This window comes from Staurois parvus, unplaced genomic scaffold, assembly GCF_062004578.1.
Source record: "Staurois parvus isolate SC_StPar_1 unplaced genomic scaffold, SC_StPar_1.0 ptg000439l, whole genome shotgun sequence".
Classification (NCBI taxonomy): Eukaryota; Metazoa; Chordata; class Amphibia; order Anura; family Ranidae; genus Staurois; species Staurois parvus.
The window spans coordinates 6339377-6364534 of NW_028318235.1; the positions used below are offsets into that span (position 1 = coordinate 6339377).

Genomic DNA, 25158 nt, shown 5'->3' on the forward strand with positions numbered 1-25158 from the left:
TGCCAGTTGACTCGGAACCCACTGTCGTGCCTGGTGACTCGGTGCTCACTGCCTTGCCAGATGATGCGGTGCCCGCTGGCGAGCCAAATGACCTGATGCCTGGTGACCCGATGCCCGCTGTCGTGCCTGACGACCCAGTGCCTGCCGCTCCGCCTGGGGGCCAGGTGCCCGCTGCCCCTCCTGGGGGTCCAGCACCCGCCGCTCCGCCTGGGGGCCCGTCGCTCCGCCTGGGGGCCCGGCACCCGCCGCTCCGCCCGGGGGCCCGATGCCTGCCGCTCCGCCCGGGGGCCTGGTGCCTGCCGCCCCTCCTGGGGGCCCGGTGCCCGCCGCTCCGCCTGAGGGCCCGCCGCTCCGCATGGGGGCCCGGCGCCTGCCGCTCCGCCTGGGGGCCTGGCGTCCGCCGCCCCGCCTGGGGGCCCGCCGCTCCGCCTGGGGGCCCGGCACCTGCCGCCCCTCCTGGGGGCCCGGCGCCTGCCACCCCTCCTGGGGGCCCTGTGCCTGCCGCTCCTCCTGGGGGCCCTGTGCCTGCCGCTCCTCCTGGGGGCCCTGTGCCTGCCGCTCCTCCTGGGGGCCCTGTGCCTCTGCCCGGAGTCCAGCCCGATGTGCCTCTGCCCGGAGTCCAGCCCGATGTGCCTCTGCCCGGAGTCCAGCCCGATGTGCCTCTGCCCGGAGTCCAGCCCGATGTGCCGCTGCCCGGAGTCCAGCCCAATGTGCCGCTGCCCGGAGTCCAGCCCGATGTGCCAGTCTTTGATATCCCGCCAGTTACCAGACCCGGGCAGTGGAACATTTTGCCCAGCTAGGACTGTTTGGAGCGTCCTGAGGCCGCTCCTTGAGGGGGGGTACTGTCAGGAATGGACTTGCCAATAATGGTGGGACTCACCTGCCTTGTGGGCTGCAGTACCAGGGCTGGCCAGCGGGTGCTCTCAGCAATCAGAGACTCAACCCTGCAGTCAACCAAAACACCTGAGGCTGATTGCAGGTGTATTTAAGGGATGGCCAGACATGCAGTCTGTGCCTTGGTGTGTGTTTTTCCATGGGCCCCTGTATTTTGTTACCTGCATTCCTGTTCCTGTTCCTGCCTGACTGATTTGTTGCCGACCCTGCCTGTTCCGGACCTCTGCTGACTTCTCCTGTTTGATCCCTGGCTTGTGACCCCGACCATTCTCTGCCTGACCCCCTGTACCTACCTGCCCGTTAGTTGCTGTACCCGGCTCGTGACTTGACTACTCTCTGCCTGCTCCTCCTGTTCCTACCTGCCCGATTGTTATTGACCCGGCCTGCCTGACTACACTTGCATTGTATGTATTGTTATCTGTGGGTGGTTTGGTTTGGTTCGTTTGCACTGTGTTATGTTTTAGTATTGCACTGCGTTTATGTATTGTTAGTATTAATAAATTATATTGTTTATAACATATCTGAAGCCTGCGTTTCCCTGTGTCAGTTCACATACCTCTGGTCATACCCGGAGCCCTGACAATAAGTTTGTGGGTGGAGGTAAAGAAGGACGGAGTAGAGAATTAAAGGTAGAAAAGAGTTGATGGGGATTGAGTGAGAGGGTGCTAATGAGAGTGATAAAATAGGCCTGTTTAGCAGTGTGGAGACAGGAGTTGTAGATTGAAGAGCAGATTTATATTGGTCAAAGTCTTGCTGGGTCTTAGTCTTATGCCATAAACGCTCAAGAGCATGGCTACGTTTTTTGAGGCATCTGGTATTGGCTGTTTGCCAAGTCTGTAGTGGTCCTAATTCTGTGTGTAGTGAGGGGGGCCAATGTGTCCACGGTGGATGACAGTGAACTGTTGTAGACAGAAGTGGCCAAGTTGGGGCAGGACAGGTCTGAGATGTTGTCATAGAGACAATCTGTTGCCGAAAAAAAGAAGAGAAGGGTTAAGAAAGCAAAGGTTTCTATGGGTAATGCTAATGAAGTGAAGCTAATAAGGGAGTGATCAGAGAGAGGAAAATGAAAGTTGGTGAGGTTGCAAGGAGTGCATAGGTAGGAGAATACAAAGTCGAGGCAGGTACCATTAGAGTGAGTAGAAGCATGTGCATGTATCCATTGGTTTAGGTCAAAAGAATTGGTTAGACTCAGAAGTCTAGAGGTACATAGTTACATAGTTAGTCTGGCTGAAGAAAGACAAAAGTCCATCCAGTTCAACCATTAAAAAAAAAATATTATAATCCTACACCTACCTTCCAGAGGAGGGCAAAAAAACCAGCAAAGCATGAAAAAATTCCTTCCTGATCCCCCAAGAGGCTATCGGATATTCCCTGGATCAACTTTACCTATAAATGTTAGTATCCAGTTATATTCTGTGTATCTAAGAAATAATCCAGTCATTTTTTAAAGCAATCCACTGAGCTAGCCAGAACCAACTCTTGAGGGAGTCTATTCCACATTTTCACAGCTCTCACTGGGAAGAAACCTTTCCGTGTTTGGAGTTTAAATTTCTTTTCCTCCAGACGTAAAGAGTGCCCCCTTGTCCTCTGTGATGACCTCAGGGTGAATAGCTCTACACCGAGTTAACTATATGAACCACTGATGTATTTAGGTAGCAGGAGTGTTAAGATTAACAGGGATGTTGAAGTCACCAAGAATGATTGTGGGAATTTCAGAAGAGAGTAAGTAAGGCAGCCAGGCAGAGAAGTCATCAAGGAAGCTTTATACTGGTCCAGGAGGCTGATAGATAAAAGCAATTCTTAATGAAACTGGAGAGAATAGACGAATACAGTGAAGTTCAAATGAGGAGAGGGACAGAGAGGGAGGTGAATGAAGGACCTGAAAAGTGCTTTGAAGAGATAGAATGATTCCAACTCCTTTCCACCCACTAGGCCTGTGAGAGTGAGTCCAGAGGAGATTACCATAGGAGAGGACAGCAGGAGACGGAAAGTCAGATTCATGAAGCCAAGTTTCCATTAATTCCAAGTAGGTTAAAGGAGTTTGTGATAAAAAGTTCATGGACAGAGGTAAGTTTGTTACAGACAGAGCGGGCATTACAAAGGGCACAGGAAAAGGGGAGGCTGGTTCTAGGAAGAAGAGGAATAGTAACCAGATTGTATGGATTGCAGCCGCTGTTAGAGGATAGAGGGTGCCGGGTGTGTTGGCCTAAGGAAAAAGATGGCAGCCCAGGGTTTGGGGAAATGTCTCCAGATGTTAGGAGAAGCAGAAGGGTAATATAGGAGTATGACTTATATGGAGGGACAGGTCGCAGTGACCTGGAGTTTATATTAGTAGGTGGGTTCAGAATTAGCAGGAGTTGATGAGTACAGTAATAAGGTGAAGACAGGAGTGAGAGTGATATATATAAGCTGTGGGGTGGAGAAGAGGGGTGAAGGAGAAAGAGTTTGAAGAGAAAGGATACAACTGTTAGAAGGAGAAGTAGGGAGTGCATGTTACAGAGTGGTGAGATGAAGAAGCAGACTGGGTAAGAGGTGAAAGAGCTGAATGGGGAAACAGGTCACCCGTAGTCTGTTTAGTATTTGAAGTTGTCTGCTGTGGTTTCTCACTTTGTGCTTTCGCTAATGTGCAGAGCCAAAGTGCAATGCTCAATACTTAATCCAAGATAAATACTTTATCCATGATGATAGTTGCCAATGCTACCCCTGGCTGTGTCTCCCCTAAGGAAGGCCTAAATTTATACTGAGTTGGGTGGGGGTATTGCCAATTAATCAATTAGGAATGCATAAGAGAGACACATGGCAGGGCAAATTTCTCAAACCAAAGGAGGACTACAAGAGACAGCAAGAAAGCAGGAGGGCAGAGTTGTAAAGATTAGGATCAGCTTATAAATTTAGGTTAGACAATAAGAGCAGTAATACAGACACAGTTAAAGATTTTGGAAGCAGTAAGAATTACCAATAAGAACATTGATAGTTATGAATCCGTTAGAGGTGGGTTTTAAAAGAAGTATAGATTACCATATAGCAGTGCAGGGTGAATTAGCATTCTTTCATGGCATGGATGATAGCACAGATGGATATTGCTTGCAGACATTTACCTGTGATGGGATAGAGAAGAGTTATTCAGATGATGTAGAGCCGAAGTGCAATGTTCGATACTTAATCCAAGATCAATACTTTATCCAAGATGATAGTTGCCAATGCTACCCCTGGGTGTGCTGCCCCTGGCTGATTTATTTTGGTTTTTGAGTTTGTGAGCACAGCACTTGTTATACACCTATATCTGTTGTGCTGAGTATCTAGGCAAACTGTTAACAGCTAATATATACATTGATTCACCTGAGTGCAGATATTTCACTTCTATATTCATTCTCTATTAAGACACAGAGTGCAGTTTGGCCCTGTCCCCACTCTCTCTTCATTGGCTCACTGGCTATGATTGACAGCAGCTGGAGCCATTGTAAGCCAATGAGGAGATAGAGACCCGAGAGAGCTCTGTTCTCATGCACATCTGTGGATTGAGATGGGGCTTAGGTAAGTATAATGGGGGGCGGGGGGAGATGCACCCAGAAGGTTTTTTACCTTAATGCAAAGCATTAAGGCAAAAAAAGCCTTCTGCCCTTAGAATCATTATAAAGTATGTGCACCTTGAATTGATTATAACTGCAACCTAAACCTTGACCACTCCTTAGAACCAGTTCACACTATGTGCAGTTACATGCGCTTCTCACTGGATAAAAACAGCCGCTTTCTTCGTGTCAGGTTTGTGTTTATTTTATCGCAAAGAAGTACACATAAACGTGTACACAAACAAATGCACCACAACACATCTCAGAACTATGCAGAAAAATACGCAGATAGACATGCAGAAAAATACACAAAAATTTGCAAAAATGCATGTGACTGCCAGCCAATAGAGAAGCATTTTTTTAGCTTCTCTTTGTGCGTTATAGTGTGAATGGACGCTTACTCCTGCTCTAATGGGGGAACCATAATGACTATACAGTAGGATTCCCTTGCTTAGCCTCATGTTTACCCCCCCCCCCCCCTTAGTCTTCCCTCTTTCTTCAACGCTCTAATCTTTTTGTTTTAACCATCAGAGCTGGCACTACCCTATAGGCCATATCATATTCCTTCCCTCCTATGTATGCTGTATATCAATAGTATCAATATCATATTTTTTATTTCCAGACAAATATGAAAACTGTCATGAAAACTTTATTTTCTATGAAGAATAAAAAAAATGCACCTTTTTAATTTGACCAGTGATACTTTTAAATTAATTAGCATTACTATAGATAAAATGCAAGGACATGGCTTGCATATGGTGAAGTGAGGAGTGTTTGTCTGTTGCTTTCCTTCTAGACGCAAGTTCCCAGCTCCCTAAAATCTTTGTTCAGTGCTTACGCCAAACAAAATAGGTGACAAAAAAAAATACTGACTGTGATACCAGGCTCAGGGAAAGTCAAACACTTACATGCCTTGTTTCAAAGTTTCTAGCTGACTCATCATGACTTCTGGGAGTAGTCAGTCAGACTCATACCTGCGCAGAAGCCTCTCATCCCTGAAGCTCAGCTTTAAAAGTATCTCTCATCGTTCCATCAGCAGACTCTCAGACTCTCAGACTCCTGGACAGTTTTCACCAGCTTTGAGAGAACTTCCAATAGATATAGAGCTATAGTGCTGTATTAGATGCATTTATACTTGTTTAGACCTAAAATGCTAACTAGGTCCTTGCTGTGAATGTCTATGATTTCCCTGTACCAGGGAAGTGGAGGAAGAGGTCAGTAGTAAGTGGTGCAGACTGCAGAGTTCATTAGTAGGTGGCGCAGAGTTCAGAAGCCAGTAATTGACACAGATGTCAGAGGTCAGTAGAAAGTGGTGCAGAGTTTAGGGGTCAGTAGTGATGCAGAGGTCAGTATCAAGTGATGAAGAGTGCAGAGGTCAGTAGTAGTCGGTGAGACCCTCAGAGGAAGAGGAGTTGTACTAGAGGCTGGTGTACGGACAGAGGATCCATATTCCTGGCAGGCTGACTGATCTACCTTAAAGGGGACCCCGCAGAGAGCTTATATTTAATGCACATTTTACTTGTGCATCTGGTGAGTGCGCAATTTATATGAATGGAGCACAGAGTCACTTTTATTAACAATGAAGGAGCATTTACTTCCTTGCTGACTATCTTCAGTCAAGCTTTCACGAATATTCACATATTAGACGGTTGTAATATATTGGGTGTAATCTAACACCATAGGCATATGGTTATATTTGTTTTTTGATTTTATATTATAGCGCTGCACCTATTTTTATTTATTTATTTAGAGGTCAGTAGTAAGTGATGCAGAATTAAGAGGTCAGTAGTAAGTGACACAGAGGTCAGTATAAGTGAAAGAGAAGTCAGTAGCAACTGATGTAGAGTTCGGAGGCCAGTAGTAAGTGATGCAGAGTTCAGAGGCCAGTAGTGAGGCAGAATTTAGAGGCCAGCAGTAAGTGATGCAGAGTTCAAAGGCCAGCAGTCAGTGATGCAGAGTTCAGAGGCCAGCAGTAAGTCACGCAGAGCTCAGAGGCCAGCAGTAAGTGATGCAGAATTTAGAGGCCGGTAGTTAGTTGTAGTACATCACTTAGTATTGACCCATGAACTCCGAAACATTTAATATTGCCTTCTGAACTCTGTGTCAGATATGTGCCACAATGTCTAATCTTAGGCTCTGCCCCCCCCCCCCCCCCCCATTTACCTACACATACACTGTGCTGTACATTCCCTAGTAACCACTTCCTGCCAGAGGTACTTATATATGTGGCCCTATGTAAACATCTTTCTGTGTTGAGAGCATGCCCCCCGCATGCTCCCAGCACAGTTATCAGTGGGCACTGGAAAGCTGCCAAAGCATACTTGCAACCAGGACTTTCTGTTCATGTGACTGCTGTGCCTGCCAATCGCAGTGGTCACTTGATCAGAATGCCCACCTCTGCCTCCCAGCATTTAGGACCTTTTAAAGTGCTGGGAGTTGGCAGCAGGAAGGGGTTAAACACTGTTTCATTCTGCATACAACCACTTCCAGACTTGTTCTGAAAAACACTGCTATTACTGTGTACAATCAGTTTTATTTATAGATCGGGATATCCAATTCATATGACAACATTTATTGATGGCAAATCTCAAATCTTCAAGAACTTAGGCAACCTCCTTAAGACTTTCCAAGTGTAAGCTTCACGTGGCCATTAACCGCATATGCCAAATTCCAGCGGCAAGAATCAGTGGATTTTTGCATCTGGATTGACAGATGTATGCACGTAGTGGCAGCCGCTCATCCTGTATACAAGGTGCGACAATTTCATTCCTGGAGTGGACTGTAAAAAAATTTATCAAACACATCTGCATTCTTCAAGAGATTGGATGAAATTTGAAGACAATGTTCTTTCTGATGTTCTGACAGATTCGAGGCACCATCTCTTTGGAAATCTTTCTCATTCCCAAATCTTCAGTTTAGAATCTGCTGCACTGTTAACCTGTTCATGTTCAATTTTCCTGTCATCATTCACATGCTCAATCTTTGATCTGAGTGTATGAGGGTTCGAAATCTGTTCATATTTACATCCGTCCTTTGCGTTTTTTGGCTGCCCATTTCTTGCGTTAACGTGGGTATCTTCCCACCCCTCCTTAAACCTTCTATGCCATTCAAAAACACTTGGTTTCTTCATATAATGTTCACCATAATGCCTGGTACACAAGGGGAGTTTTTTTTGTTTCCGCAACCTAGCGGGCTAAACATAAAAAAAAACGGGAGGTCAACATACTAACTAAGCAACATTAGTGCTCTCCTCTGCTGAGCTATTGAGTTTTGACAGGGGGACTGCCCCCCCAGAACACACCAGCGCTCATAGCCATTGGCTGCAAGCGTTGATCGGATGCTGATTTCACAACATGCCCATTCGATAAAAGTCAGTCGGCTTCTGATGGACATGCTGCTGTTGTACACATGGGCCGAATGTCAGTTTCTGTTGAATTGGCCGGCCCTTTTCTACAAATCTTAAAGTGGTTGTAAAGGCTCAAGGTTTTTTACCTTCATCCATTCTATGCATGAAGGTAAAAAGCCTTCTGTGTGCAGCAGTGTCCCCAGCCCCCTCAATATTTACCTGAGCCCCTTCGAGATCAAAGATGTGCACGACAGCCTCGGCTGTCCCAGCTCTCTGCCTCCTCATTGGCTGAGACAGCAAGCAGGAGCCATTGGCTCACGCTGTTGTCAATCACAGCCAGTCAGCCAATGAGGAGACAGAGGGATGGGAGGCTCCTTCTGTGAATGGACACATGGAGCAGTGGGTGCCCCATAGCAAGCTGATTGCTGTGGGGGCACCCGATAGAAAGGAGGAGCAAGGAGAGCCTGTGGGGGACCTGAGAAGAGGAGGATCCAGGATGCTCTGTGCAAAACCACTGCACAAAGCAGGTAAGTATAACATGTTTGCTATTTTACAAAAAAACAACAACGAAACCTTAGTATCGCTTTAGGCCTGTTATAAATGATAAATAAATATGAGCTAAAGATTAACTCACACTTTTGCTAATTTTCACACAAAATATGATGTTCTTCTGCTGCTCCAAATTCCCGTTACTCATTTTCCACCAGCAGCACAACGCACATGACCCAGACGAGTGCAGGTTAAAACATGCTCAAGTGCAAATGGCCGTGTGACTCACCACCATAGTGCTACACCATGGGCAATCCAGGAATTAAATTGTCACATCTTGCATAATGTCAGACTGATAGCAGCCGTTGCCGTTGCTTTTCGCATGTGACTGTTCAACAAGCGGTTATCTGCAGTTAGGGATTGGGTGTACAAGCCAGGACGCAGTCAGATGCGTCCCCCTATAGTTGGCAGTATAACCTGAACGTGATGAGTACATAAATCCTATTTTAATATTCATGATGTGTAACAAAATTATTGTAATTTGCACACACAATTTCAATGTTTATGGTTTATTATCATTATTGTTTTTTTTAATTCAAAAGCTAGCATTACTAAATTAGGTATTGCATTCATTAGCAAGCACAGTACCATGAGCAGTGCACACACAATAATTTTGCCAGCTTCTCAGTAGTTGCCTGGAGATTAACTATTTTCAGTAACATTTGCACTCGTTCTGAAAACTGTCGAGTCATTGCTGTAATTCTCATCAGAGGAATGAGGGTAGTAAACTGCTGCTGATAGCTGTGAACCCAAATCACCTCTCACTGGAGAATAAGCAGGAGGGAGGAAGAAAGCAAAGCTCACAAAATGATTCAGGTGGGGCTCTTTAAGCTTTTCTTTGCAACTGAGGTATTTCAAAACTAAAAGTATTTTTGGCATGCATGAGTGGGAAGATGGGGACACCAAGGCTGAATTCACACTTGAGCATTTTGTAGCATTTTGTAAAAAAATCTATTTTTCTCTATGGTGCCTGTTCACACCTGATCATGCAAACAGGCAGCATAGAGAACAACCGATTTTTTTAAGCTTGAGCATTTTCGGAGCTTTGAGCTACAAGCTACAAAACGCACAAGTGTGAATGCAGTCTTAAAGCATAATTTCACCTTTCTGGCACATTGGGGTGAATATACTAAATGAAATAGACTGTGTACTTTGCAAGTGCAGTTACACTCATTTTCCTTAGTAAATGTAAATGGGGTAAAGCTTAATTTTGTAAATAATATCCGATCAGGTGTAATAAAAAAAAATTGCCTGCTCATGATTGGATGATGGAAATCAGCAGAGCTTTACCACATTTACTTTATTTATAAGTCTACTTCAACTAAAATATATACAGAAAGTGCAGAGCTTATGTCCAAAGCATAGGAAGAACACAAAATTATTCCTGTGTAAACTTATATAGGAAGTAATAAATAAGTAATGCAGTGCTAACTTCATAAAGTGACAAATGCATAAAAAGTGAAGTGTAAGATATTAGCGCTGAAGTGACCACAACATAAATAAAGTGTATCGTCACAAATTGACAAAAATAATGTGACTAGAATTTCAATAGTGAATATTTTCACACAAGTAATAGTAGTAATAAGTAATGATGAATAAATAAATAAAATATGAAGATGCATAAAATAAGTCCAATGTGTTCTGTAAAATCTCCATGCACGTGACTTCCATGATAAGGATTTGTAATATAATTGCACTCACCAGAAGCGCAATGGTATTGCGCATAAATTTAATTTATCCGCGGTGAACATCTGGGCTCAGGAAAGGAAAGGGACTCCACTGGCACACTGACAGCATACAGGGAATAACTCCAGACCTCACTCACAGGACCCTCACAGAACACAGGGACAGCTCCATTTGTACTTCTCCACCAAGGATATAGGTTGCCAAAAGAGGATATTTTCCACCTTGAATGGCTCCCAAAAACAAGCCACAAACAAAAGTGCTGATAGTGTAGTATTTTTTATTATTGCAAAGAAAGATCATCCAAATAAATCTCTCAGCACACTTACAGAAACAAAGATGGCCGCTGGCCTTCCATGCGGCCTCGGCGGCGTGACGTCAGTGCAGCAAGGCTCCTTACTGACGCGTTTCGTGCGTATGCATGTTGTCAAAGGGATCTCTTATTGTATAACACTGTTCAACAAATTTTTATTTTTTGCCAGTTTTGGAAACAAAAGGATCCATTTCTTAATGAATTTCACATTCTGAGTTCAAATATAACAATGAAATTTGTCAATTGGCTCTAGTTTTTCTGTAAACGGAAAGTTTTCTACTATAGGCGTAATGACTACATAATGCACAATAATTATATAGATAGATGTCTTTTCACAAATATAAAGCAAGTGATATTGACTACATAACAAAGCCTAAATGGCATAATATATTGCATAGGATTACCAAGAAAAATTATAGCCATAAGCTAAGTTGAATCATTTTAATACTTAGGATTCTCACTAGTTTTGTCTTCAGTTTGTGTCGGTTTTGAATGGGATCAGATCTTTCTGACGATGACGGTAGAAAGACGTACGAACATCACTTGCTAGGAGATTCCACTGTTGTAGTCTTGACCCCAAAAGCTCTGCCTTGTTCTTCGGAAGATCCAGGTCTCTGATAAGATCGCTCAATTCCACTTGTGTAATGAGGTGTGGTTCAGTGGGTGTGGATGGAAGAAAGTCTGGGTCATGTGAGGTTGACGGTTGATGACTACACGCTTCAGGTTCTTCCTCACTTGACTCAACCACGAAGGATTCTGGTGCTTTAGGAATTGGTAGCCCCTCTCCATGAGGAACTGGACGTATTGCCGATGGAATATTTGGATAGTGCACAGATAACTTTTTCTTCTTATTTAGCCCTTTTGTTGGAGGCAGCATACAAAAGTAACAATTACTAACATGATCTGTTGGCTCTCTCCAAATCATTGGCACAGCGAAAGGCATAGATGCCTTTTTTCCATTCAACCATTGCTCCAGTGCCATCCCACAAGAATTGCAGCATATATGTGGTGCCCAGCTCTTGTCCTGGTCTCCTATCTTGCAGCCAAAATACAAGTTGTAGGCTTTCTTAATCATTCCTGTTATCCTCCTTTTTTGTGAGATAAAAGTTATTTCACCGCAGATATAGCAGAAATTATCTGCTTTATTCACACAAGTTCGAGGCATTACTGAGTAGCCTATATAAGCATAAAACGAAATGTAAAGACGCTGTCGAACTACAATCAGCTACAGATACTGCAGCTTTTATGCAGTGAAGTGATGCAATTAAAGGCTAATATTGCATCATCTCAGTATACATGCAATTTTCTATTGGTCACCAGTATCAATTGCGCAATATGCAGCTGAAGTTGCATCATAATTTTGAATGGCTTACGTCATTAGATGGGTGAATATATCATGGAAACTAGAGCCAATCAACATTTTTTAGGGTCATTTTCGTTTTCAGCACCCCAAAATTATGTAAGATTAGCTAATGTTATGCCCAAAACTTTTTACCTGTTGAACAGTGTAATTACTTTCTATTTAAGTTTACCAAGGAATAATGTTGTGTTCTTCATATGCTTTGGACTTTCTGTATATGTTTTTGTTTTTAGTCGACTAGGAGAGTTTACCACTTTGTGCTAGCTACTCTTTCACTAGTTCTTTTTCTTTTGAGCTCACTACATTTTTTTGATATTTTTAAAAATATACACATATTAACTGTATATAAGCTATATACTAGCTTGTTCTATTTCACTTCTACAGGTTTTTAAAATATGCAGAAAATTCCAGATATTGCACTATTTGCCTTTTCAAACCTATTTATTAGTGCTCTCTGCATTAGGCTTCATTCACACAGCAGTAAAAAGAAGGCATTTATAAGCATTTTTTAAATTTACGGATCTGAATACAACTGCATTCTTTCCAATGGAGACATTCACAGAGGCGCCCAAACATTCCCTGTGTTCAGATCTGTGACACACAATCCAAAAAATTACGTCTGAGGGCATACGTATACATGTATGGCAGATGCAGGTATTGGGGGGGGGGGGGGGACAGTATAATTTCACTCATGTTATACAGGAATAAAAAATGCAAAATAAGCGTAGTAAAATTTTTTTGCCCAGTGTAGTTTTAATTTGTAGTACACAGTTTTTGTATGTGTTTTTTCACGGAAGAACCCAGCATTCAATCCGTGTGCATATATGTGCATGCGATTATTGCAAACTCAGACAAGTTCTATTGAAATTAACTTCTGTAGTTTAGTTTTCGCACAGCAAGTAACACAATCTGAAGCTTTTTTAAAACTTTGTTTAGTTTACATGTTAGAGTATATACAAATAATAAAATAGAAGAAATGGTACAATGTAGATGCTCCTCTTGAAATATGCATAGGACAGTGTTATGATAGCTTGTGCAAATATGTGCATATGCTCTTCAACAAAGGTTCCTTTCAGACTGCCAAATGCAAGACATGGGTTAAACAGCCGGGAACTCCTGTTTTGCATAGGAACATAGCATTGCAATGATTCACTAGTAGGTTAGCTTGGTATGGATGACAATGCAGTAACTGAGGGACTATGTAGACTTGCTAAGCAACATCAGTATGAAAACTGAACTAGAACTGCTGGACATTGCTAGAGCAATCAAAAGCTTTTGGCCTTTGGCCTCTTTTACGGCCACAGGCAGCTTCAGGCAAAAACTGTTTTGTTAGAAACAGACAAATTAAGCAAATTGGGCTTCTGATAATTATATGGAAAACGCGAGGGACAAGTATGTGGGCTGGGTTTGAATTAACTGCAGCTTGAGGTTTCTTTCTTATAACAGGAATGCATTTTTTTTTGTCTTGGAGGTTTGGATTTCTGAATTTTTCTTACATAAGTTGCTTTTATGTCATCACAGGGAGTAACTGGATATTGACAAGTGAAGATCTATTGCACACCAACCATGGCTTAAATTCAAACAGAACAGTCGGAAGAAATGGAGGTGAAAACCTCAATACAGACGTGCAAAGGAGAATTGAATATATCTGCACCCAGGAACTGCAGGATCAGGTATGTGCGATATTTGGGTTTTGTCTCCACGTAGCCAGTTATAACAATAATGTATAATAATCTTGTACTAATGTTTTAGTACAGAATTGATCAAATGTATACATATTCTTTCAAAATGTTAAAAAACTACTTTAGCTGAAAAAATGATATGTATAGATTTATATTATAAAATACTAACATCTATAATTATGCTATTACTACAGTTTTAAAGGGTCAGCAAATATTTAGTATACACTAGTTTCCTATAACTCTTAGGACTCTTTCTCACCCCTTGAGATGCAATCTGCGACAGATCCTTTTTTAGGCTCCATAAACACTCAGCTTAAGAAAAAAACGCTGATATAGAGCTATTTTGTACACAGTTTTGGTGAGTTTAGCATTTTTTCTGCTAAAAAGCTCCAATCAAAAGCACAAACCAGAAGGGTTTTTTTTTTCCTGCTTCTAAACGTTGAGCTTAAATATGCCTCTAATTGTTTTAATATGCGTGGACACATAGTATAACACTGAGCTGCTTCCACAGGCAAAACACACAACTCCTGTAGAAGCAGCAAATCGCCAGTGTGCATGGATCCTTTGAGGGTGGCAGAACAGCAACATCCAGGCATTCAGTAAGCAATCCTGCCACTTCCTGAATTCGTTTTTTTGTCTTTTTTTTTTTCCAAAACATTGCACTGCAACTGCAAGCCAAGTGTTTGGGTCATGGTTGAAGCACCAGCTAAGCATTGTGGCTGTGGCATGTGTCCAATCCCCTTTGACTGCCATGCCTGCTTGTAGGTGGACAGTCAGAGGCAATTAAAAACGCGGATCAATTACCTGTTTTTACCACCTCCTAGCTGCTAGTGTTAAACAGCCCTGCAGCTTAAAAAGGTTCCTGCAGCTAGATCTCCCTGGCTATGCTTACCATGGAGTTTCTCATACTGAATGCCCCATACAAAAATAAACTTAAACCTGAACTCCAGACAGATAAAATACACAAATGAATACAGCTTTTGTATTCATTAATACATCATGAAATGTATTTTAAAAATGCAAACAGTATAACTACGTGAATGTCATCTTGTAAACGCCTCTTGTAAGGACTCTCACAGGAATGTACAGCAGAGCTCAGAATGATAGAGAGAGAAGCCTAAAGAACCAGAAAGCTGCACTGCAGTGCTCATAAACTAATAAGGGACATCTTGATAGGAGGAGAGAGCAGAATGAACAGCTATTAGTCTGCTGCTTCTCTTTTCACTGTCCAGTCTCAGGTGGGGAAGTGCCAAGACCTATAAGTGTTATTTAGCTGCAGGAAAGTAAAATCAGGGCTCCTGCCCTGCCAGATAGGACTGTAATGTGTAGAGGAGTTTTGTAAATCTGAGGACCTGATGGGCAAAAGTAAGAATCTTTTGGCAAGTAAAATAGACCGTTTGTATGTATTTCATGTATGTATTTTTATTTTTCTGTTTGCCTGGAGTTCAGCTTTAAAGTCCAACAAAGACAATAGGATCTACTCTTGGCAGGTGTGTAGATTCGTGACCTGGAGAACCCTAGATATAGGAAACCAATAGATGAGTTATGCTTGACAGTTTTGGGTGGATTGCTGGGATGTTGCTAGGTTTGTTTAAAGGTGTGAGGTACCTTTGGGCACAATGAATTAAAAAAGCGATGGGAAGTACAGGGGGTGCTGTAGCAAATGGTGTGTATGGCCTCATTCTGCTGAATATGAGTTCCAAAGGCATGATAAATATAGTCGTAGAATATTTGCTGTATATGTTGCAGACATAGGCTGCAATCTTTGTACCAAAAAGCTGTACTTAAGTTACATTCTCTGCCTTAAGTTAAAAAAACCTTCTGCATGCAGCTACCCCCCAAGCCCCCCTTTATACTTGCCCGAGCCCTATTTCAATCCAGCAATGTGCACAAGAGCAGCTGCTCTCTCGGCTCTCTCCCTCCTCATTGGCTCAAAGACAGCAGCAGGAGCCATTGGAATCCACTGCTGTCAATCACAGTCAGTGAGGAGGTAGCGAGCCTGCACAAGTGTCCTCATAGCAAGCTTCTTGCAATGGGGCACTCAGCTAGGGGGCAGGAGCATTGGCGGGAATCCGAGAAGAGGATGATCGGGGCTGCTCTGAGCAAAACCATTGCACAGAGCACATAAGTCTAAAATAATAAAAATAATTGAACATTTACAATTGCTTTAATGTTTTACAAGTGAGAGTCCCACAAACATGAATAAACTTCAAAGCAAAGCATTATTCAAAACAATTTAACTCTTTCATTGCAAATTCTTAAATACTGTAGTGACAGATTGCTATGATGGGAATTCCCTACTGAAAGTCATCTACACTTTCCAGTGAATTTTCTGCAGCAGCTGGTGTTTTGAACAAACCTCATTTACAAATGATGGCCAGTGGCCTATATCGCCATATATTTTTATCTCCTATTTTCTAATGCTCTGCCGTGGCCCAAGTACTACTCTTATTTTCACTTTTTTTTTTTATATTGACAATAAGGGGTCAACCCCAAGCTGGTCTATGTAATGCCTCCTTATGTTGGTGGCCAGCGCAAAAGAACCTTCTTACAGGGTATCAGTGGCAGCATGAACACACTGAGGTTGATTTACTAAAACTGGAGAGTGCAAAATCTGGTGCAGCTGTGCATGGTAGCCAATCAGCTTCTAACTTCAGCTTGTATAATTACGCTTTGACAAAAAAAACTGGAAGCAGTTTGGTGTCTATTCACAGCTGCACCAGATTTTACACACTCCAGGTTTAGTAAATCAACCCCACTGTTACACTCAGCACACCACATTATGCAGACTGTTGCACCCTGTTGCACCTGGTACTTATTTACTTGACTATACTTCACTATCATGTTTCTAGAGAATTACACTTTCTTAGAAACTGCCATATTGATAGAGACAGAGATAATCTCAGTAGTGTTGATGTTTGAAGGAACTGCCATTTTGACTGTGATCAAAGTCATGAATGTGCACAGATGCTATCTTCTAGATGTATTCCTAACCCTTACCCATTGCTCTGCTGTTTCACCTGCACTTTTTGAAAGAGCTGCAGGGTGTAGTTTTAAATGCTATATTTATGACCGGACCAGGGGACAACCAAGACACTTCCTATGCAAAGAGATAGATGAATAATGTGTTACTTGTGATAAGAGTAGGAACTAGGAAACTTTGATGCAGAAATAAGGTGTTATGGGATCCATGGTCCATATAATGTATTGAAAGACTTTCAGTATCTCTAGTAAAACTAATGCTTTGATGGTGTTTCTTGTTTTTAGATTTTAAATATTATTAATAAAAATAATTATTAAAAGAAGTGATGTAATGTATTCTTTTTGTTCCCGAGCATGCGTAGTTTTAGTTAGTCGATTTGCTTGCATACAAATACTATACTAATTACATGAAAATAGTTCATTCTGTTATCTTACAAGAAACATTTTTGTGCTTTTCCTTTCGCATATTTTTGCATGAACTGTCCTCATTGGCTCTCGAAAGCTGTATACTAACGAATAGTTTAACAGACGATCGCTCCAAATGCGTTTTTTTTCTTCTGACATTTTCATTGTGTGTGCTATGCATTAGCTGAGATTTGACCACTGGTTGTCACCTGATATATGCACAGGCCCTAAACTCAGTTGGTACTTCATGCATGAAGGTAAAAAACCTTCTCTGTGCAGCCCCCAGCCCCCCCAATACTCACCTAAGCCCTACCTTGATCCAGTGATGTGCACTGGAGTCTCGTCTATCCTGGAACTCCCTCTTCTCATTGGCTGAGACAGAAGCGGGAGCCATTGGCTCCCACTGCTGTCAATCACATGCAGTGAAGCAATGAGAAGGGAGGCAGGCCCGAGTTGTGGCTTCATGTGTGAATGAACACAGGGAGAAACGGGTGTCCCAATAGCAAGCTACTTGGTGTGGGGCACTCAACAGGAGGGAGGGGCCAGGAGCACCGGCAGGGGACTCGAGAAAAGGAGGATCAGGGCTGCTCTGTGCAAAACCACAGCAGGTAAGTATAGACATGTTTATTATTTTTTCTTTAAAAAAAAATAAGCCTTTAGAATCACTTTAATATTACTTTTACATTTTCTTTTTGCTAATACATATTTTTAAATGTTTTAAAGGTCTTGCCAAGAAGTACTTGAATTAGGATTATGTTTCTTTGAAAGCTGATGTAAAAATTATTATGCCATATTTTAAACTCTTCTGCTGAGAACTAATCTTGAGAATGTTATGTTCAAGAAAGAAGAAGGCCAGCCTAAAGCAATCAGCAACCATTGCTGTCCCTTCTATGAAAGGACATGGCTACCTTGATTACATGATTGAAAATCATGCTTCCAAAGCTTTTGAGAAGATGGATGAGCTCAGGAGGAATAACCAGTTGTGTGATGTCCTAATAAAAGTTAACCACAATGGTCAAGAAGAGGACTTCCCTGCACATAAGATCGTACTTGCTTCCTGTAGCCCCTTTTTCAGGGCAATGTTTTCCAATAATTTTCGTGAATGCCAGGCCAAGGAAATCACCATCAAAGACATGTGTCCTTTAGTTATGGAGAGGTTGATAGAATTTGCATACTCATCAAGAATAACAGTTGGGGAGAAGTGTGTATTGCATGTACTGCTAGCTGCTACGAGATACCAGATGGAAGATGTGTCTAAAGCATGCAGTGACTTTCTTGTCAAACACCTGGACCCCAGTAATGTCATTGGAATAGCAAACTTTGCAGAGCAGATTGGGTGCACGGAGCTTCATACAAAAGGACGAGAATACATCAATAAGCACTTCAGCGAGGTAAGTGTTAAATAATTAGTTAAATAGTTAAATAATTATTTAAATAATACTTGCAAATACAGTACATAATACAAGTTTAGCATAAGTTTGTCAAATCAAAATTTCTGTCTGGTTACGTAATCACAGTTGTAGTTTGAGAAGTAGTTGCAAAAGACAAATGTTCATCAAATACTGACTTACTACAGAGACTGCTTTACCACGTGCGCATGTTCTAATCCATAATAATTTGCACACACTGAAATATGATAAAATGGACCTTCCAACTAAAACCTAATGGAATCTAGCTGCACCTCCCCTGCTCCAGGCAAAATCGCTGGGTCTAAATAAAACAAGAAAACCTGCTAACAAGTAAACATTACTAAAGCTGACCATAGATGGATCGAAATTCGGCAGGTTTAGCAGGTTAAGTGTGGATTCACACAAGTGCGGTGCGAATTGAAGCTCTGTTTTCACAGCTAATTGACAAAGTTATTCAGCGGATCAGGTCAGGATTTTATCCTGTTCACAACCGATGACATGTGTGATTCAGAAACATTCCCATAGAAGTCAATGAGCCTGAATTTGCACCTGAGCAGGACTGTGCTGACAGGACTCTTTTCAATTCGCACTGAATCCGCACTCCAGTTACACCGCATATACTGTATGTGTACAGGCACAATATAAACCAATGTTATTTTACATACAGTATACTGTATGTGAACCAGCTCTAAATGTGTATGTGGTTGTGACCTATGATCCCAAATTTTGTGATAATCGCTCCATTGAGAAATTAGGGGAATACAAGGTTTATGGAAGGCCACTAAGGCCTAGGCCAGGGGTGTCCAACCTTTTGACCTTGCTGGGCCACATTGGAAAAAGAGGAACTGTCTTGGGCCACAGAAAAAATACACTAACAATAAGGATAGCTGATGAGCAGAAAGTGAGGCAGATTACAAGTTGACAATCACTGATATACAGAATGTAACTGTCTGAGTAAGAAAACGTAATTTTTTGCATTTTTTTAATTATAAAAGCAAAAGAGGGCAACATAAAACTAGTGTGATATTTGACACTGTTTTTGGTAAACTAACACATCAATATCTGGTTCAATGGATGTAGTTTTCAATGAATTCTCAAGGTGCTCATCAGGTATTTTGGTTCTAATTTTGCCCTTTATGTGCTTCATCCTTGAAAATAGTTTCTCACAAATATAGGTCTTGCTGAAAACTGATGACAATAATAAGGTCTAATTGTGAAGAGTGGGATATTTTTCTTTGGGAAGATAAAACTTATAAAGGTCCAGTAAAGAGATACTCATATTTTTCTTTGGCCGCATTTGTTCTACTTTCACACTGATTGGTAAAACACATATACGTTTTTGCAGCGTTTTTGCAAGTTTGCAGTGCATTTTTCACAGGACATATGACTCAAAAACTGAATAAAAAACCAAGGTAAGAAAAATAAATATCAACATAAAATAGGATGTAAATTATCAGTTAGTGTGTAGGGCGTCATTGAATATGATTAAATGCATACAGAATGAAAATAAATATAAAAATGTGCATATATAACATAATCCATCTTAGGTAATCATAAAATAAACCCAGATGGACCTGTATGCACAGATCTCACCTAAACCTTTGTGTGGACAGCCAGCCGCCACTTAAGTCTGTACGTGTTTCACACTCAAAGACTTATAAAACAATTATTAGAAAAAAGTGCAGCATTATCTAAAAATATATCTCTCATATGATGAAAAACACTTCTAATAAAACATGTGTTAACAGACTTTAGTCTTATAGAAAATATAAAATAGCAAGCTGAATAAACATGTTTTGGACAGTGTCATAAATGCATATGTGCACAATAAACACTGTAGTCCAGAACCTTTATTGGCAAATCCATAGATGCAAAGTACAATAGAAAATATAATATGAAGTTCACAGGTGATCTTCTTAATAGGAAATGTATTCAAATTAAAAAGAATAGGTAATCAGAATGTAAATACATTTAATATTATGAAAGCTATATAATTGTCAATGTAAATATGTATAAAACATGAGGCAAAAATCTTTAATAACATAATCAACTGAAAAATAAAAATTAAAAAAATCATCAAATATTGCAAAACCATCAAATATTGAAAAAAAACTTAAAAAAACATCAAAAATATGATCTGGGTAGTAGGCAGGAAGAAGGGACTGACCTGTGAAGATGGATGGAAGCAGAACAGGTCAGGATGTGTGGGTGTGGAAGGTCCTCACTTCCATCGCACCACACTCAATCTCTTTTCTCCTTCCCTGCCAGAGGCTACTCCAATCTTTCAGCATCCTGTTACGCCTACTACACCACTACTTTTCCCCTCCAGCAGCTTCCTCCATACCCCCAGTTTCAATCTCCACCCCCTTAATCCACTTTATCCTGGACAGTACATCCACACCAGTACCTCCACCTCCACCTGCCCAACCTGTTCCCATCTAGTCTCTTGGCACCCCCAGTTCATCTGATCAGTAAAGATGCACCTTAACATCAGTTTTTAGTTACAATACAGCTCTGTAGACCAACACTACCCCTTTCCATTCAAGCTAATACCCGTTCATCACTCTCTTTGACCCAATCACATGCCAATATCCCACCCACTATAGGTAACCTTTCTCTCACTGCCATCCTTCATATCCAACTAGTTTTCTAGTACAATCATCAGAATATATTCAGATCACTCTATTTCAACCCCAAACCCCCCTCTGTTCTCCAAATTCTCTATCCTGGCCAATCCATTCTCCCTACCGTCCCCTCCCCTCCCCTTTGTTTCTAATGTTCCATCACTTCCTAGTTCACCAATCTCTTATCGACTCACAGCACTAAGAATGCCAAACTTGCAGTTGACCATGTTTCATGTTTGTTCCCACATTCAATTTCACATCAGTCAATCCCACCTTCCTGCATATTACTCCTGATTATATTTTTTAAATATTTTTTGTAATATCTGATGATTTTGTAATATTTTATTTTTTGTATTTATATTTTTTAGTTTGTTTCTGTTACTACAGATTTTTGCCTTCGAATTATATATAAACATAATTATATTGACATTTATATATTTATCATAATGTTAAATGTTTTTATATTCTGGTCACCTACTTTTTTATATTTAATAGGATTATGTAAACTAGCATATTTTATATATTGGCATATTTTATATATATATATATATATAAGTTGTTATTACTGTATTTCCTGTACACTAGCTCAGATGAAGGGGGAGGCAGTTTCCCCAATACACGTAGGCTTTACTTATCACTTGTGAACAAAGAACTCCAATAAACTTCTTGAATGTAACCACAGGCATAAATAACCTTTATACTAGGTGGGCCTGTACACTCATCATTTATTACCCTGGGTAGAGTATTGCTGTCTCTTTCTGAGAGGCCGCAGCCTAAGATCTCAACAAGTCTCACCGACATCACTCCCTCTTGAGTTACAAGACTCTCTGAAGGTCAAATCACCTCCATTTGATGCCAGTCCATACACTGGTTCAGTACTGTCACACTGCAGCCATTGATTAGTAAATTCTTGAAGTTTGAAAAGCCATCAGTGTGTTCTGATAGCGGTAGGTCCCGCTGTCAGTATACAATATCGCATTGGGGGAAAATCCTCCATCCACCTCGTGTGGATGAAGAAATCTGTTTGTTTGTTTTTTTTTTGCTTAACCAGCTGGAAGGATTTACTCTAAGGTTTGCTAATGCCCCTTTTTCTTTAGAGTTAGCAATTTTACATGATAAGCAAGGTCCTATATAGTAATCGGAATATTTTCTCTTGCAGCATTATAATAGTGCAAGGAGACCAGGCATGTAAGGCCAGGTAGTTGACCTCTGACCCCTCAGTCTCATGTCAAAGTGGAAAACACAGATAAAGAAAGTAACGTAAGAGGGTAAAAAAAATCTTAAATGTATCCTACAGGACAAAGGCTTTATATTCATAGACCCTGGGTTATAGGATGCTACCTTCAGGGGATTGGACTCTGGCAAAGCTTTTGGACTTGCCCCCCTTGGATGTAACCCTACCATACTCCATGAGTTCTCAGTTTTTTGCTAGTGTAATTTAGGTGATGGACCACTTTGTCACGGTCAGGGGTCAGGTTCAAAGACCAGTAGCTATAGCAGTAGAGAGGCTCCCACCGACCAGCAGGATAAGTACACAAGCAGGTCACCCTGGTGGATGAGGCAGGGTCACCGTAGGTGCGAGGTCTAACTACTAACCTGTATACACCAACGCTCTTGATGGTGGAGATGAGTTTTGCTGCATGTTAGAACCAGGTCTTGGTCCTCAGGATCCTCCCACCAAGAGGCGAGCAAGATGGGGTCCAGTAGCAGATATAGCAGGTAGGGATCAAGCAGAAGCATGATCAGTAAACAAGCCAAAGGTTGGTACCAAGTAGTTGCAGGTTGGGATCAAGTGGAAGTGTAGCCAAGGAACAAGCCAATGGTCAATAACAAATGGTTGCAGGTTGGGATGAAACGGAAGCGTAGTCAAGGAACAAGCCAAACGTTGGTAACATATGATAGTGAAGATAAGCACCGCTGCAGGTATGTAGGGGAGCAAGATATTGGATGGAGAGAGCACCATAATTTGGCAACCAGAAAGTGCAAAGGCTAAGATTTAAATAGGAAGTTTGTGGGATCACTAGAAGGTTAACAAGAAACAAGGTACAAGGCAAGATTGTCTAAGGGATCAGACAGGTTGCTGTCCATCATATCAGGTGGCTCAGCAAGAAGTATTACTGCCAGACACAGCATAAGTGATGGGTTCAGATCCAGGCTCTGGCGCACTTCTTCCTTATTGAGAGAAGTATCTATGCTTAATAGTTCTCACTTCAAACTCTTCAGTCAACCAGTTCACTTCCTTCTACAACAGAAGGAGTGTATTCAGATTGGTAAAACCTTGGGAACCGTATCCAGATCCTATGCTGTGGGGATGGCCTGCAGGGTTGCTTCGAGCACTGGATCCTGCTTTGGATGCTCACTTTGGAGTGCACTTGGTGCAATGTGTTTTGTTAGCCACAGGGTTCTTTACAGGTCCAGGGTTGTGATCCATTCCTATGGTTCCCAGACCCTGAAGACCCTTCCTGTGAGGTATGTCCATCATAACAGGCAAAGCCTGCACCCATACAGGGATCAGCAATGTGGGAGGTATGGCAGGTTTGTCCTGTTATCAGACCATTACTGTAGCCCTAGTCCAATAGCAAGTATGAGTTTTTATTATCTCTACTACCTTCAATAAAAATATTAGTGTCTCCTGAATTGTATTCATTAAACAATTAAACTATCAGAGGATTAGGAATTGTATTTGATTTTATTCACTTTTTAAATGTTTTGGATTGAGTGGAGAGAGATTAGAACACCTCTCAGATTTGCATTGCAGTACCAAAATTTGGGAGATTTCTGCTCTTTGTTTGTCCTGTTTACTGTTCTCATTGAAAATGAAAATAAAGAAAATCCTAAATTTTGGTTTGTCCCCAGAACAGTAATATAGGGGAATAATTCTAATGCTGACACTAGCTCTTGTGACCCAGTTGACAGTCATAGATTCTCTCAGTTTGGAGTGACTTCCTGTTTTAACTATAGGACAGAAAGTGAAGGGAAATCTCCCCAATGGGACACAGATGCCAAAAAAACCTGATCTCCCTTACTCTATGAAATGGGCAGCACAGTGGTAAAATGGTTAGCACTTCCGCCTGGCAGTACTCGGGTCGCTGGTTCGAATCCCAGCCACGGCACCACCTGCCTGGAGTTTGCATGTTCTCCCTGTGCCTGCATGGGTTTCCTACAGGTACTCCGGTTTCTTCCCACACTCCAAAAGACATGCTGGTAGGTGAATTGGATCCTGTCTAAATTGGCCCTAGTATGTATGAATGAATGTAAGTTAGGGATGTTAGCTTGTATGCCCCTTGAGGGTTAGGGAGTGATGTGAATGTACAATATATATAAAGCGCTGCATAAATTGATGGCGCTATATAAGTACCTGAAATAAATAATACATTAAAAAGTTTTGCCTTTAGTTCTACTTTAAACTTGGTTTTAAAAGTTCCACCATTCAGAGCTTAGTCTCAAGTGGATGACCAGGTTTTACATTACACCAAAGGTCGCACAGGGGGATATGCTCACTAAAAGCAAGGGCAGAAACCAGGTGCAAGAGAATAACAGCAAACCTCAGGCAAACATTTGATCTGCAATTGGCATGTAAGGTAATCAATCTTCTCAGAGTGACGAGACTTATTTTAACATTGGTCTCCCGCTTTTTTTTCTGTGATGAAACCCTAGAACACGTCATAACACACATTGCCGAATGATTCTCATGTTTGTCCATATGCACTGAAGCTGCCTATAAAAGATGCCTGAGGTGTATGTTCTTTGAAGGAGACTGTCTCTTTGGTGAGGCATTTGACAAATTCATGAAAGGTGTCATTGGAGGAAAAGTTCTTCACCCACAACAGACGGCTCTAAAATCCCACTCTTCTACCTCTGCAAAATACAGAGCATTGTTGAGAAATATTCATGAACAGGCTGTCATTGGCACCCTTTAGTTGCATCTCCATGAGAATTTCCTTCAAGTTTGGCTTCTGTTCTCAGTACTCCCTTTTCTTGTTCACCATCACATGCAGTTTGTAGGTACCTTGGCAGTTGCTTGCACATCCCATAAAACATCATCAGTTATGTACTTCTCTACAGGCTCTCAACCAGAGATTTCCCAGCATCTCTAATTCCCTGATATTTACCAGTTTGGTACATTCCAACCAAAGAAGTTACTCTCCTTCATTATAAGAGCTTCTGTGGGAACAAAACCTCCTTCTTTCAATTAACCCTAACAACCATAGTTTTGCATTGGCTCCCTCTGTGTTCTTCCTTGAGACCTCCTCCTTGGGGATGAAGTATCCTGAAAGCCAGTCCTTCTTACTTCATTGGTGCTCTTTTTATTGCCTTCTGTGGGAATGTAATTTTCCCTCCT

The 25158-nt window shown here is 41.5% G+C and overlaps 1 protein-coding gene across 1 annotated transcript in view; it reads left to right on the forward strand.

Annotated features, from left to right (window-relative positions):
- Positions 1-12895: 12895 nt before the first annotated feature.
- The window catches only part of LOC149454063 (kelch-like ECH-associated protein 1A), a 30001-nt gene continuing 17738 nt past the window's right edge, over positions 12896-25158 (forward strand). Inside the window, exons 1-3 of the mRNA XM_089687904.1 lie at positions 12896-13106; positions 13236-13387; positions 17507-18174. Of these exons, the coding sequence (XP_089544030.1) occupies positions 17611-18174 (564 nt within the window). The 5' untranslated portion in view covers positions 12896-13106; positions 13236-13387; positions 17507-17610. The remainder of the gene's footprint in view (positions 13107-13235; positions 13388-17506; positions 18175-25158) is intronic.